Source organism: Diadema setosum, chromosome 10 (assembly GCF_964275005.1).
Source record: "Diadema setosum chromosome 10, eeDiaSeto1, whole genome shotgun sequence".
Lineage (NCBI taxonomy): Eukaryota > Metazoa > Echinodermata > Echinoidea > Diadematoida > Diadematidae > Diadema > Diadema setosum.
Genome location: NC_092694.1, coordinates 25,621,236 through 25,634,189, shown reverse-complemented (window position 1 = coordinate 25,634,189; position 12,954 = coordinate 25,621,236). Strand labels below are relative to the sequence as shown.

Genomic DNA, 12,954 nt, shown 5'->3' with positions numbered 1-12,954 from the left:
GTGCAGATACCCTTGCATCCGCATAGTTTGCACAAGTGTATAATCTATTTGATGTAAAAAGCCTCTTATTCGCTTGGTTGCCTACAAATTACAATGAAAATAAGAATTCGCACTTTCACTATTGTAGTGTTTTTTTGTTTTTTTTTGTAATGATTTCCTGACCATGATCTCAGTTGTGTACTGTTTGAAGGGGAAAAAAAAAAAGGTTCCTTTTGTAAGCAATTCCTATGCAGGCCCTAGTGCTATATTTGCATAATCATATTTAAAGAGTGTCGCTATCGATTGCTATTTTTCAGAGCCTGCAAAATTTTATGCAATGAGGGAAAATTGATAGTAAAAATGATCTTAAGGATCAATATGTTTCGAAATTTTACGTTTTGTATACTCATTTACATGAATTAAACATAAAATGCCTAGGTTAATTACATAATATGGAAACAATTCAAGCTACAGAAGAGTGTTGTTGCGAGAACGTTGTCTTATTCTATTAGCTTTTGGGATATCAAGTTCAGAGCGATTTAAGACATTGTCACATGATTGTTTTTTTTTTCTTGTGATTATCTATGTATAGGTATTGATATGCATATTATGCAAATAACAGGTTGTATGCATAGAAACAGATGAATCATTTGCTTTTGACCCAAGGAACAGCCATCCCAGATTCAAGCTTTGTACTACAAGATCCAGTTCTTGACAGATTAGAAATTCTTTCAAAAATGCAGATTTTTGCACAATAAATTGCATAATTATGCACATTTTATGTTTATTTACATAGGTATGAAATAAATTTTTGCAGGATTGTTTCCACATACTTTATAGAATACTTTTACCAAATTAGATATTTCTGCTGAATGCACATATATTTTTTATTTTAAAATATTTTTTTATGTATTTTTGCATAAATTATGCAAATTGAGGCTTATTTGCATAGATACAGATTGTCTCTTTAGATGAAAATTTTTCAATTGCCCTAGGGAACATGTGTGCTAAGTAGGACATTTGTACTAAAGAATGCAGCATTTACCCCCTTAGCAAGTCTACTACCTGCCACAAACATAAATCCGATCGTTTTGACCGATTTTTTTTTTTTTTTTTTTTTTTTTTTTAATCTGACTTCAAACTCTATTTTTCGCGTCAGCCACTTCAGGATCCTATTGTTGTGGCGGGTCACACACACAAACATACACACATATATACAGGCCTATATATATGTACACTCGCACATTCATTCACATTCGCGCACACCCTCACACACGCACACACACACACACACATATATTTGTTTTATGTTCTACTTCCCAAGCAATTATCGTTTCGTTTGATTAATACTACAATTTACTGCTCATGAGGGGACTGCATTCTATAAGCTATAGCTTTTAGCGGTTTCTTCCATTTCCGATTTTTTTTTCCTTTGATACGTTTCAGTTAGTTTGCCCATGCATTTCTTTATCTACAAGAATGGTTTGTCTCATTGCAAATTAATTAGGTGCATTCGAATATTTGAATATGCAAAAGTGATATCCCAGCTAATTGGACGCTGTCTGAACGTTCTTGAAACGTTCCAAGTTCGTTATGTGGACGTGCTGTCAAAACTTATTTAAAACGTTTCAAGTGGACGTTATAAAAACGTTTTTTTTAAACGTTAAGAAAAAAATAACAAAAACCTTTGGCATTCTAAAGACCTGCAGAAAACCTTTGGAAGTTATGGACATCAGTAAAATCTTTGAAAACCGTATAGAACGTTCAAAAAACGTTTTAAGAACGTCTAAGGTTTATTTTTATTGGGTATTTAAAAAGATATATGTGTAGTAATGACATTATACGGACACAATCTGAGATTTACGTACCCTCATCCTAATCATATACAACCTATACCTATGGTACATCCTATTCCCAATTGATGACTTTGTATCACATTCTTTTATATTCCAGCAAAATGTTGTAGTGCATGAAGACATGGTTACTAAAACTAGATCACACACAACTTAATTAGGCCTATAAACATATGAAAATACCTCTTCATAACTTGAAATTCTGAATTACTGAGCAATAACGTAGGCAAATTTATTTTTAACACAAAAAGTTTGAACCCAGCATGAATCTTTAGATTTCCATGTTTTTATCTATTTCCACTTGTTTTCAAATCTTAAAATTTTCTTATTTGAATATTCATGAATAAGCATGAATATTCATTACAAAGAAACCAATGACGGACACGTAGCGGACTAAATAAAAACGATTTTTAAACGCTCATTACAGACGAAGACGTTTACAAAGGACGAAGAAGTAGCAGGCATAATAAAAAACATTTTGTAACGTCCATTGACGTTTTTATAACGTTTTCCCCAAAAGACACGTGCTTTGCCGTAAATGCTAAGTCCCAACTTTGACATTGCATGTACTTACGAAACCTCACAAGAATGTTTAGAAAACATTCTGAACACTATATGTGTTTACAGGGATTGTCCTTTACTATGTTTGCATGCAAATGTCGTATTGCATACTTTTGTCGTAAATAAAAAAAAAAAGAAATGAAATGAAAAATGAAATACATGCTTGTATAACGCTGTGATGTGAAGGCGATACATACTACATGTATACGCTAGTCTTGGGGAATAAAAAAAAATATAAATATATAATACATATGTATGTACATATATATGTATATATATATATAATTATACATTGTATTTTTTTTTTGGGGGGGGGCCTTGGGTAAATGTATTAATTCCTACATTTCACGAGTAAATCTTTTCATCTGTTATTAGCCAAGATCGAATATATGATCAAAACTTGCTTGTAAATGAACTTTACCATTGGTTTCTCAATTAATGGAACATGTACACGGTCTGTACAATGTTGTTCCTGCTGAAGACAAATTTTAGAAAAAAAAAAAAAACTCTACATTTCGTCATGACCCCCTTTCTTCACGCACTCAAAAATGTTTACATCGAATTGACAACGCTGTTAATCCCTCCTAAATCATTCAACGTGTTCCACAAAAAAATGCTGATGGCACTCTAGATGAGTAGAATATTAGAATTACAACATTATATTGCTAATATCTTTACACCCGTAACTTACAATTCATTCTCTATGGATGAAATGTTATGGGTTATAGTCCAAAAATCACAGATTCATGAACGTTTTTTTTTTTTTTTTTTTCATTGCACATCAGGAAACCTCTCCGTACAAGTTTTGTATTATCCCAGAACTCCATCGTCTGTATGGACAAGGCAGACATGGCAGCGTCCCCCGAGTGTGGTGGTGTCAGGATGGTGCCCCTGCCGTTCGGGCTGCTCGTCTCAGAGACAGATTACATGAGGCATTTCCTGACCGGATCATCGGAATAGGTCACCCAGTCGACTGCCAGCTCGCTCCCCTGACTTAACTCCACTGGACTTTCGTTTGTGGGGTTATCTCAAACTGAGAGTATTCCACACACCACCCCCTAGGGATGGGGACATGAAAACTAAGATTGGGAATAAACTCAGGGCTCTGCGCAGAAGAATTGTCGGTACGTCGAGCTGTCCTCTACATGGCTGAACGTGCACAGACATGCATGCGCCTTGACGGACATCAAGTTGAAGGCCGATCAGCTAGGCCATAATTTAGTTACATAAAAAAACTTTTTAACATGTAAATTTTCCCAGTCATGAAAACGATGGCCAAAGATTACGATGACATTAAAACAAAGAGTGCATGAAGCATTTCTGGATTTTATTTCAAACATCTTCTTTTTTAAGATATAATTCACTTACTTATTAACAGAAAAAAAGTAAATAGTATAAATACAAATAAAAAAAAATACGGCACTTTTCAAGATAAAATCATGGATTAGAAAAAAAAACATTCCTTGTAGTCATTGTTTAGTTTTTATGTATAATTTAAGATATCATGTTTGATTAAACAATAACTTATTGCCAATTGTCTTAAACCTTCATTTTTTTTTTTTTTTTTTAGATTTAAGCATGGACACGAAAGTTGTGGGACCAAATCTAAAAAAGGAAATACAATAAGGGTGAATGAAGACCTAATTGGACTAGGTACTGTATTCAAAGTAATAACGAAACTTGGATTGAGAAGTTTTCTGACAAGTGCTGAAAGAAAGCTCATAATTATCTTTATGTTCAATGGATCATATCGCATGGAATTTAAGCCAGATGTATTGAATAAATGCTTGATTACGATTATGAAATATTAAGGTTTGATAGTCATGAGTGTCATTTTGAATTAATTCCCTAATTAAACATTTCCAGTAAATTTGGTGACAAATATAACAAGGCAAGCGCCAAATTGTGTCTTGCCCATTCGCGTACAAGGAATTAATATTTTTTATAACTCCCAGAAGTTAATTGACATGCTTATGACCTTTAACCTTGTGGTGACATTCAACACCCCAAGGGACATTTACCATCCAAGTTTGGCCACAAACGGACAAAGGGATCAAAATCAATGAGCCATAATCGAAATGCGCCCTAAAACAACTTAACATTGGTCCCTAAAAGTTCGTTGACCCCTGTCTGTGACCTTTGACCTTGTGGTAACCTTCAACTTCCCAAGAGACATCTACCATCACCCAAGTTTGATTGCCATTGTAGCAACATGTGTCGAGTTACCTGTGATAAGAGAGTCTTACAAGTAAACTTTAACGTATGAACTCAAATGACCTTTGACCTTATCCTGTGACCTCCAACGGCACCATAACATGAAGATACCCCCAGTGCATCTATGGCCCAAGATGTAACCTTGTAAGGTTGTAATCCAAGTAACTTATGTGAAGTTATTTGTCAAAAGAGAGTCTTGCGGGTAAACTTTAACATAGAAAAGAGAGTCATGCACATACTCTTTAATATATGACCTCAAATGACCTTTGACATCATCACATGACCTCCGACAACAACATAAAATGAAGATACCCCTAGTGCTTCTATCACCCAAGTGTGGCTGCCATTGTTGTAACAGTTGCCAAGTTATGCATCATAAGGTAGTCTTGCAGGTAAACTTTAACATTTGTGACGGACGACGGACGGAAGCCATTTGGATTCCTTATTCTCGCCTTCACCTCCGGTGGGTGAGACAAAAAATGGTGATATAAGTGAATATGCAATCATATATTGCTTTGATACACACACACGTACATACGCATAACAATTACACTCAAACAACTTCCAACTGACGAAACTTGACGTAGACAAAGCCAGTGATACATCACCTTCTGTAACATTAAATGTGATGAACTCCAACGTTGCGGACATATTCTCGTGGCCAACATCCAAAGTGATGTATTTCTGGTTTGTTTGTTGGTGTCTGAAATCCAGCCGAACTGAGACAGTACTCCTGCATTTATGGAATATTTCCCTAGACGGAAGAACCTGTCAGCAAGGGAAGTTCGATTCAAATACAAACACAGAAATTGCGATGGAATTATTTTGTTTCTTAAGGAAATTGTCAAACCTTGCAGTCATCAGAAAATACATTTCTTAATGAGTTTACAATTTAATGCAAAATATTAATCACGCTTCATGAATTTTGACATTGTTCAACGAGTACCATATATCTTACAAAATAAGATGTAATTCTTTAAGTGCACAGTAAATACACTAAAACAAATCTGAAATCTTTACAATACGCTCATGAAAAGGAAAATTGATAAGTTACCGAGAGAATTTGCTCCATGACATGGTGCAAACACTACGCCAAATAAAGAAAAAAGTAAAATTAAACGGAGCATGCACGTCATTCAATACGACCATCTCCAAATAAATACACGTGTCCTCTAGGAAAAGGAAAAAAAAAAACAAAGAAAGGTTTTTATTCCACGTCAAATTTAAGAAATGACACTAAGTTAGTATGATACACAGTGCAATTGTCACGTACAAAATTGAGGGAGATTCTGCTAGGATCTGTGTATAAAACGAATATCTGAGACGATCAGGGAAAGCTTGATCGTGACGTTATGACGTCGTTTTCTAAATTGACATTCTTACTTCTTGCTCCGTTTCTATGCATTACTTCTCAATGAAAATTAGCAGATGCAAATTTGAGTATAATCTTTATTCCAGCAACGCGCGCATCAAAATTTAAAATTGTAATGCTCCAATCGAGCCAAAAATCATTTGCACAGTTTTAAGACCATTTGGAGCATTTCAAAATTTGGCAAGCGTGTCATTCGCGCTTATTTTGATCGTCCATTAAGCAAAAGGAACAATTTTTAATGATTTTTTTTTCATTGCATAGATATTAAAGTCACCAAATTGCAAGTTGATTCGACATGACATAACGTCATACGAGCCCGTTACAATGACCTTTTTTATGCGTGCGTCCATGACGATACATAGTGCAATTACCTACTGCAATATCATGTCATAATCCATCATATATAGCTCGCTGAGAGTGAATGATCCCGAACAGTTTATCACATAATGTTATTGTGCAAGCTAATGCGTTTCAAATGTATTTCTGGGTTTCTAGGACTGGCAAAATGATTTGAAGATATCAAACTCCCGCAAGAAATGGAAAATATGAAATGTTACAATGACGTCATCAGATTTTAAATACATCCCAGCGTATCTCTCTTATCGAATTGTACTAAAAATTGTGTAAGTTATGACTTCATCATAATTGTGAGTCTGGACCACAAAAGGAACATAAAAATACGCCAGATGTGGATTTCTAGTTCAGGACAATTTTTGAAAGAACAGACTCTAAGCGTTAAATAATGTAGGGCCTACAGCTCAATTCAAATATACTACCCTAGCTTATCTAAAATACATACACGTACTGGAAGAAAGCACACACTGTGGAAAAGTATGAATTGAGAAAAGAGACTCTGAAATATAGAGTCTACTCAAGCGCCTAATCTTTACCAAGCTGTGCTAGTTGTGCGATGAACGGGACAAAAAAACGGGATGTGAACCACTAGAGCTATAACAACGAAGGAATTATGACATTGTTAAAGGTAAAACTAAGCACACTTTATTAATACATTCTGTCAGTGATTAAAGTGCAAACTTTCTACAGGCAGTAGGAACATTTTTTTTTCAGAAGTTATTAGAGTTGAAAGTGAAGAGTGCGAAGAATCTTTAAGAAATGAAAAGAGGCCTCTAAGACATACCTGATCACACTATACTCTTCCTAAATGGGGTTGCAGAAAAACTGTTGAAAACACACTTTCCAATTCTTGTTGCAATTCCAAACATAGGATCAACGGAGAAGAAGGATAGCTCTCTCAGAAAATATGAATAACTCAAGATTGACGTTTTTGACACATTTCACATTTTTTCAGTCCTCACGTAAAATCAGGGGTTGCGACTTTTTGTTCGTTTCGTTATGCACGGTCACAATAAAAATTACTAATTATGGATTGTCATGGCGACATATCTTCAAAAAGAAAATCGATTGACTTTAACCATGTAAACTCTGACCATTTTACGTGTAATCTCTTTGTGGCAGTCGTTTTTTTTTTTTCTCGTAATAGCTGCAGTTAGACCCTGCTGTCAACATGGTCGAACCAAAATTACTTCCTCTTGATATTCTGATGCTGTCAAAACAGAAACCATTACTTACATATTATTATTTTTTTTTGCCTCTGATGTCAGAAAAGTTCTTGAGGATTCCTTCTTTTTTTGTTGGTTTAATTGTTAATTTTTTGTCACATATCCTTATAATCATCGCGAGATTTCCAATTTTAAAGGCACAGCCACAACTGATTCTTTTCTGTTTGGTCTTAAAAAACATTCATTCTTTTGAATAAGGAAATCTTGTATCGTTTATTCTTGTTTTTATATAGCTACCTGTATAAAGTCGAAAAAAAAAAGTCACGTCTGTGGTTTATACGTGACACAAAAGTTGGTGCATTTTTACGTCAAAGACTTTTCAAAGCTGCGTTTCAGATTTCTTTAATTTCCTAAAATTAATATTTTCCGGATCTTTTGAATGCCTTATCTGGTTTCACTCTATTTCCATTCACTAAAGTAGGAAAAAAATAAAGAAAATTACACAGAAATAGTAAAAGGAAATCGAACATTCAGTACTTTCTTAGTAGATTCATGATCTTCTCCTGGGACATCTTGTAAAGTATGGTCCTTCCATCGCACTGTGACGTCCATTCCAGGATCAACTTCGAGATCCATGCTAGGATGCACCATCTTGTACCCTGATTCACGTTCTTCAGACATGATTTTCTGTTGAGCAAAAGCGGAGGAATTTGGTATGATCATACTCATTAACATGCAGAAAATGTCACTGCTGTATACACAATAACTTAGTTTCATTGCTGCAGCTTCTGTATACCGGTTGTTCTCTAAGCCGCTCACTTTTCTTTTTTTTTTTTACAGAGATAATAATGACGTCTTTGTATGTTTTCCAAATGTGTGCACGTAATTATATCTCGACATTGGACACACACACACACAAAAGACATTTTCATTTTAATGACAACAAAATATTAACTTTAACCGTTTTGTGCCTACATTTTTCAGCAGGTCAAGAAAATGATACCTCATCACGGCCCTCCAGGTGATCATACACATGGATCCTCAAGAGCAGGACACGAGATTCCGGCATTGATCTAGGCATGTATGGCGTGATGAGAACTCGTTTCCTTATAGTTCGCCATGAAGGAATACTGTCCCAGAACAGCGACAGCAGATACCCAGAGAAGTGATTGATTCGAAGCTCCAGACACCCTTTTAGAACTGTAATTGTCTGGACATCTCTGCCTCCTTCTTCCTGGTGTCCTTCAATCTTTGTCACGGCGTACGGTTGACCTAGATTATAGTAACCAATACCGCTTCGGAGTTTAATGACAAAGCACTCTCCACAATACAAGACTACTGACAACCTGTGTAGGCCTATTCCTGTATGATACATCTTCCAATTATAAATTACGATTTTAAAGCCATACCAGCTACTTTTTTGTCCAATTTCACAATCGCTGGTAAAATATACATCAATAGAACTCTTGGAGAAATAAAAGGCAATAACATAATATAAATTGTACATCAAAAGCCGACTAAGTCTCACACTTCCATTTCTGTTTGATGTAATGACAGTCCCTAAATAAAACCTTATTAATAAAATGCTTGTCATGAGTCATAAACTTTACAAATTCCTGAGTGAAATTGCAGTGTAAAAATTTAATGATAATTTGAGGTAGTGACTGAAAGAAAAGACGGTCTTACCATCTCGATACTCCGACCAGCAATAGCAAGCAGTACAAACGTCGCCTGGCTTGACTATCTGTGCGCAGTGCGGTGTTGTGATTGTGATTGTTTTCTTGAACTCTAGATGGGACGGCTCGCACCGGAATGCCCAACAGACTACCATTTCATTCGGGGACAGATTAATCGGAGGAGTTGTAGAAAGGAGCTCCAGTGAGATGAACTGGTTCCCTCTCTCAATGGCACCTGCTGGTATCAGCATCCTCACCCCATATTCTTTCATGACCAGCTCGCCACCCGTTTCGTCGAATGATCCAGTTACTTTTGGATTAGCCTGGTATTTAGTCTGCATGTTAATGATAGATGTTAAGGATGCTGAGATACGGCCTTTACCCCGTGTCAAAATTCAGAGCGATTGAACCTTGCCATGATTCATGTATTTCATATATGCCAGTGAGGAGTTGCTGACAAGACCAGATATCAACGTTAAAGCCTTTCTTTGTGAAATTATGAAAATGATACATGTTGTGTGCATAAGTATCTCCGTACTAGGTACATTACTGATGAATTTGCAGCGGTGTGAGAAGAGTTGCAAAACTGCTGCAAAAATTTCTTATCTCCCATCATTCAACACTTACATTATTATTATGTATATTGGCTTATACGGCGTGTAAACTTAGACTTTGCAATACCCATGAAAAAATCTCCAGATATTTCTTGTGTAATCTGATTTCAAACTCTTGAAGGAGAGGTTATCAGCCATTAAAACAAAAGAAACCTTATGTTCATCATCAGGATGTTTCTTACGGACCAAAATATGTGCATAGGAAATTGAAAGTGAAGGAAATGAACGGGACAATTCAAGTGCAACGAGATATCCGATATTGTGTGGAACAATTAGTGGGTTTAAAACTCATCCAGCGTCAATTATTGAAATCATCTCATGCTCATGATTGAATACACTCGTGAGGGACATTTACACTGCAAAACATCAGAGTCGGAAAAAAACGGTAGTTTTTCGATTTCAACCATTTTACACTGCCAGAATAAGCCGAAACAGCCAGAATCTCATCGATGTGTGTATGTGTGTGTGTAGTGTGCTGGCGCAAATTCGCCCTGAGAGAAGGCCAGTGATCTGTGTGTTTCTTACAAATGAAATCGGTAAAGGCGAGCGAGAAAGAGATCCCCCGCGCCTTGTATTCCGGTAGAATTTTTCATACTCGAAAATGTTGTCAAGTACAATGATTGCTGTTGTTGATGCTGTTTGTTACAGAAATACGCTACTATGCTGTGCGTGGTCCTCCATTAGAACGTCAAGTAGTGAAGTTACCCAAAGTTGCCTGGCGGCAACCAGGCTAAATGTGTTTCAATAAACTTCTAGAACAGAAATAAAAATTTTGCTTTAAACAACTTTTCCACGTCATCGACTATATGTGACCCAGCACCACAAAACACACAAAAAGTGGCCAGACATGGATTTTTAGTTAAAGGCAGATTCTAAAAGAGCAGACTCTAAGGTTTACAATGATGTAAAGCTCAATTCAAATGTATTCTCCTAACCTATATGAAAAACTGGAAAGAAAGCGCACACTCTGGAAAAGTTTGAACTGAGAAAAGAGGCTGTGAAGTACAGGGTCTATTCAAGTGCCTAATCTCTACTAAGCCGTGTTACCCGTGCCATGAATGGGGAAAAAAAACTCCATGTAAACCCCTTGCAGCAACAACAATGAAGAGATTATCAGATTAAACTGAAATTGAGCATGCTTAATCAACTCATTCTGTCCATAATAAATGTCAACTTTCAAAGCAGTTGCATCACCCTTTCAAAAGTTATTAGAGTGCAAAGTGAAGAGTGTACAAAAGATTTTCAGGAAATTAAAAGGGGCCTCTGAGAAAAACCTGATCGCACTACTTTACCAAAAAAAAAAAAAAAAGGTTCTAGAAAAACTGCTGAAAATTTATGATCCCAAACTTAGGGATAATGTAGAAGAAGAATAGCTCTTTCAGAAAAGATGGAAAACTCAAAACGGACTCGGTTGACCCATTTCACCTTTCTTGGGTCCTCACATAAAATCAATGGTTGCGATTTTTTGTTTGTTTTGTGATGCACGGTCACATATACAGAATAGGGTAGATGTGACGTAATCAAAAGTCGCAAATAACCTGACGAGCCTTATCAAATAAATGAATAAATAAATGAATAAATACAACTGCCGAGTTGAAGTTTTGTTTTGAATCGTATTTTCGCTTCCGGTCGTGCCTTCACATATGGGTCAAGAGGTGACTTCTGGCAAAAAACAGAAACGTGCAAACACCTTCGATTTTGTGTGCGCGTGTCTGCGTGCAGTATTAGAAGACCCACATTATAAATGTGACCCGCTACAACAAAAGGATCACTACGTCATTGACGGCTGAGCCAAGAAAGTCGAGTTTGAAGTCAGATCATCAAAACTGGCAAAAACGATCAAATTTCTCTATTTTGGCATAATTTTGTGGTCTAATATATCGTCTATCATCTGCCAAAGTTTCGAAGCTCAATGATAAAGGGAAAGTCAAGAAAAAAAAAAGTACTTTTTGGACAACGATTTCCCGACTTTCAACAGAATAGAAACGTGTCCGAAGAACCGGATGTAGCGCCGCAGCTAGACTCCCCCTCAGCAACGAGGGAATGATCTTATGGGTCAGTGCGTGGCATCCTGGCTGCTGATTGGTCATTCGTAGACCGCTGGCGTCATGCTTGAATAAACACCGCGAAGGTTGCTAGGATCATACCTTCTACTTTCAAACGATGTAAATTGTCTTGCCACCCTTTCATCATGATAGCGTCAGAAGGAAAATTTTGACGGCGGTTTTCTCGAAACGTGGATTTCCTAAACCACTTCACGTGCGCTAATAAAATCATGGATATCTCCGCAACCGAGAACTTTTATGAGTCGTTTTATAAAAGTGGAAAAGTAAGGGAATAATGTCATGCCATTTAAAGAAAATTATCCTCCTCCTACTTTCGGATCCTTTTCTTGTAGCGGGTCAGAAAAAATAGCATTATATTTAACATGACAATGTCGAAGTATACTTCGACCAGTATACTGGTACTGATGACTGCTTTCAGAATTCTACAAGGTTTTAAAACCCGTTTCAACATGATTCATGGATTCGATGAAAAAATTAAGGAATCCAACTTAAAGACAGAAAAGTTGGGAAAAGCTGTTAATTTTATTGAACTATGCATAGCTCAAAATATTTTAAGTACAACCAAAAAAGTATTTTCGAGTCTACTGGAAAAATGACTGAAAAACAGAAATCGCAAAATCATTTTAGTCATAAGTAAATACAATCAATTTAAGGGTTACGTACTTGCGACATGTTTAGAAATTCCACAACAGATTCGATGAGTTGCTGACATTGGCTATCACCGCCAACTCTGGATAAGTCAAGTACTGTTTGGCCATGAAAATTAGTGGCAGTAACATCAGCACGATGGTCGAGTAAGATCTTCGCAATCCTTGCATTTCCGCTTTAGAAAGAAATTGAAAAAGTAGCGAATACAGAATTTTCATAAATGCATTGCTTTTCAAAAAATGAAATAGAAGAAAACGGAAAGCAAAAGTCGAGTTATTGGTTCTCATTCCTTACATTTTGCAGCAACATGTAGCAGTATGCCTTTGCCATTTCTTCGTTATATTCATTTCATGACATTTTGGTGTGACTTTGTCTGTTTTTTCTCGTATTATATTTCTTTTTTCAAAGCTCCTAGGCCGACGGTTGCCGTGTATTATGTCAGCCCCAGTCG

At 36.3% G+C, this 12,954-nt stretch overlaps 1 protein-coding gene across 1 annotated transcript; it reads right to left on the bottom strand.

Annotated features, from left to right (window-relative positions):
• Nucleotides 1-3,416: 3,416 nt before the first annotated feature.
• Nucleotides 3,417-9,447, bottom strand: LOC140233881 (uncharacterized). The gene is made up of 5 exons (XM_072313968.1): nt 9,186-9,447; nt 8,503-8,771; nt 8,037-8,186; nt 5,216-5,375; nt 3,417-3,451 (listed from the first exon to the last, which is right to left on the bottom strand). Exons 1-5 carry the CDS (start codon nt 9,445-9,447, stop codon nt 3,417-3,419), a joined length of 876 nt encoding a protein of 291 aa, XP_072170069.1.
• Nucleotides 9,448-12,954: the final 3,507 nt, after the last annotated feature.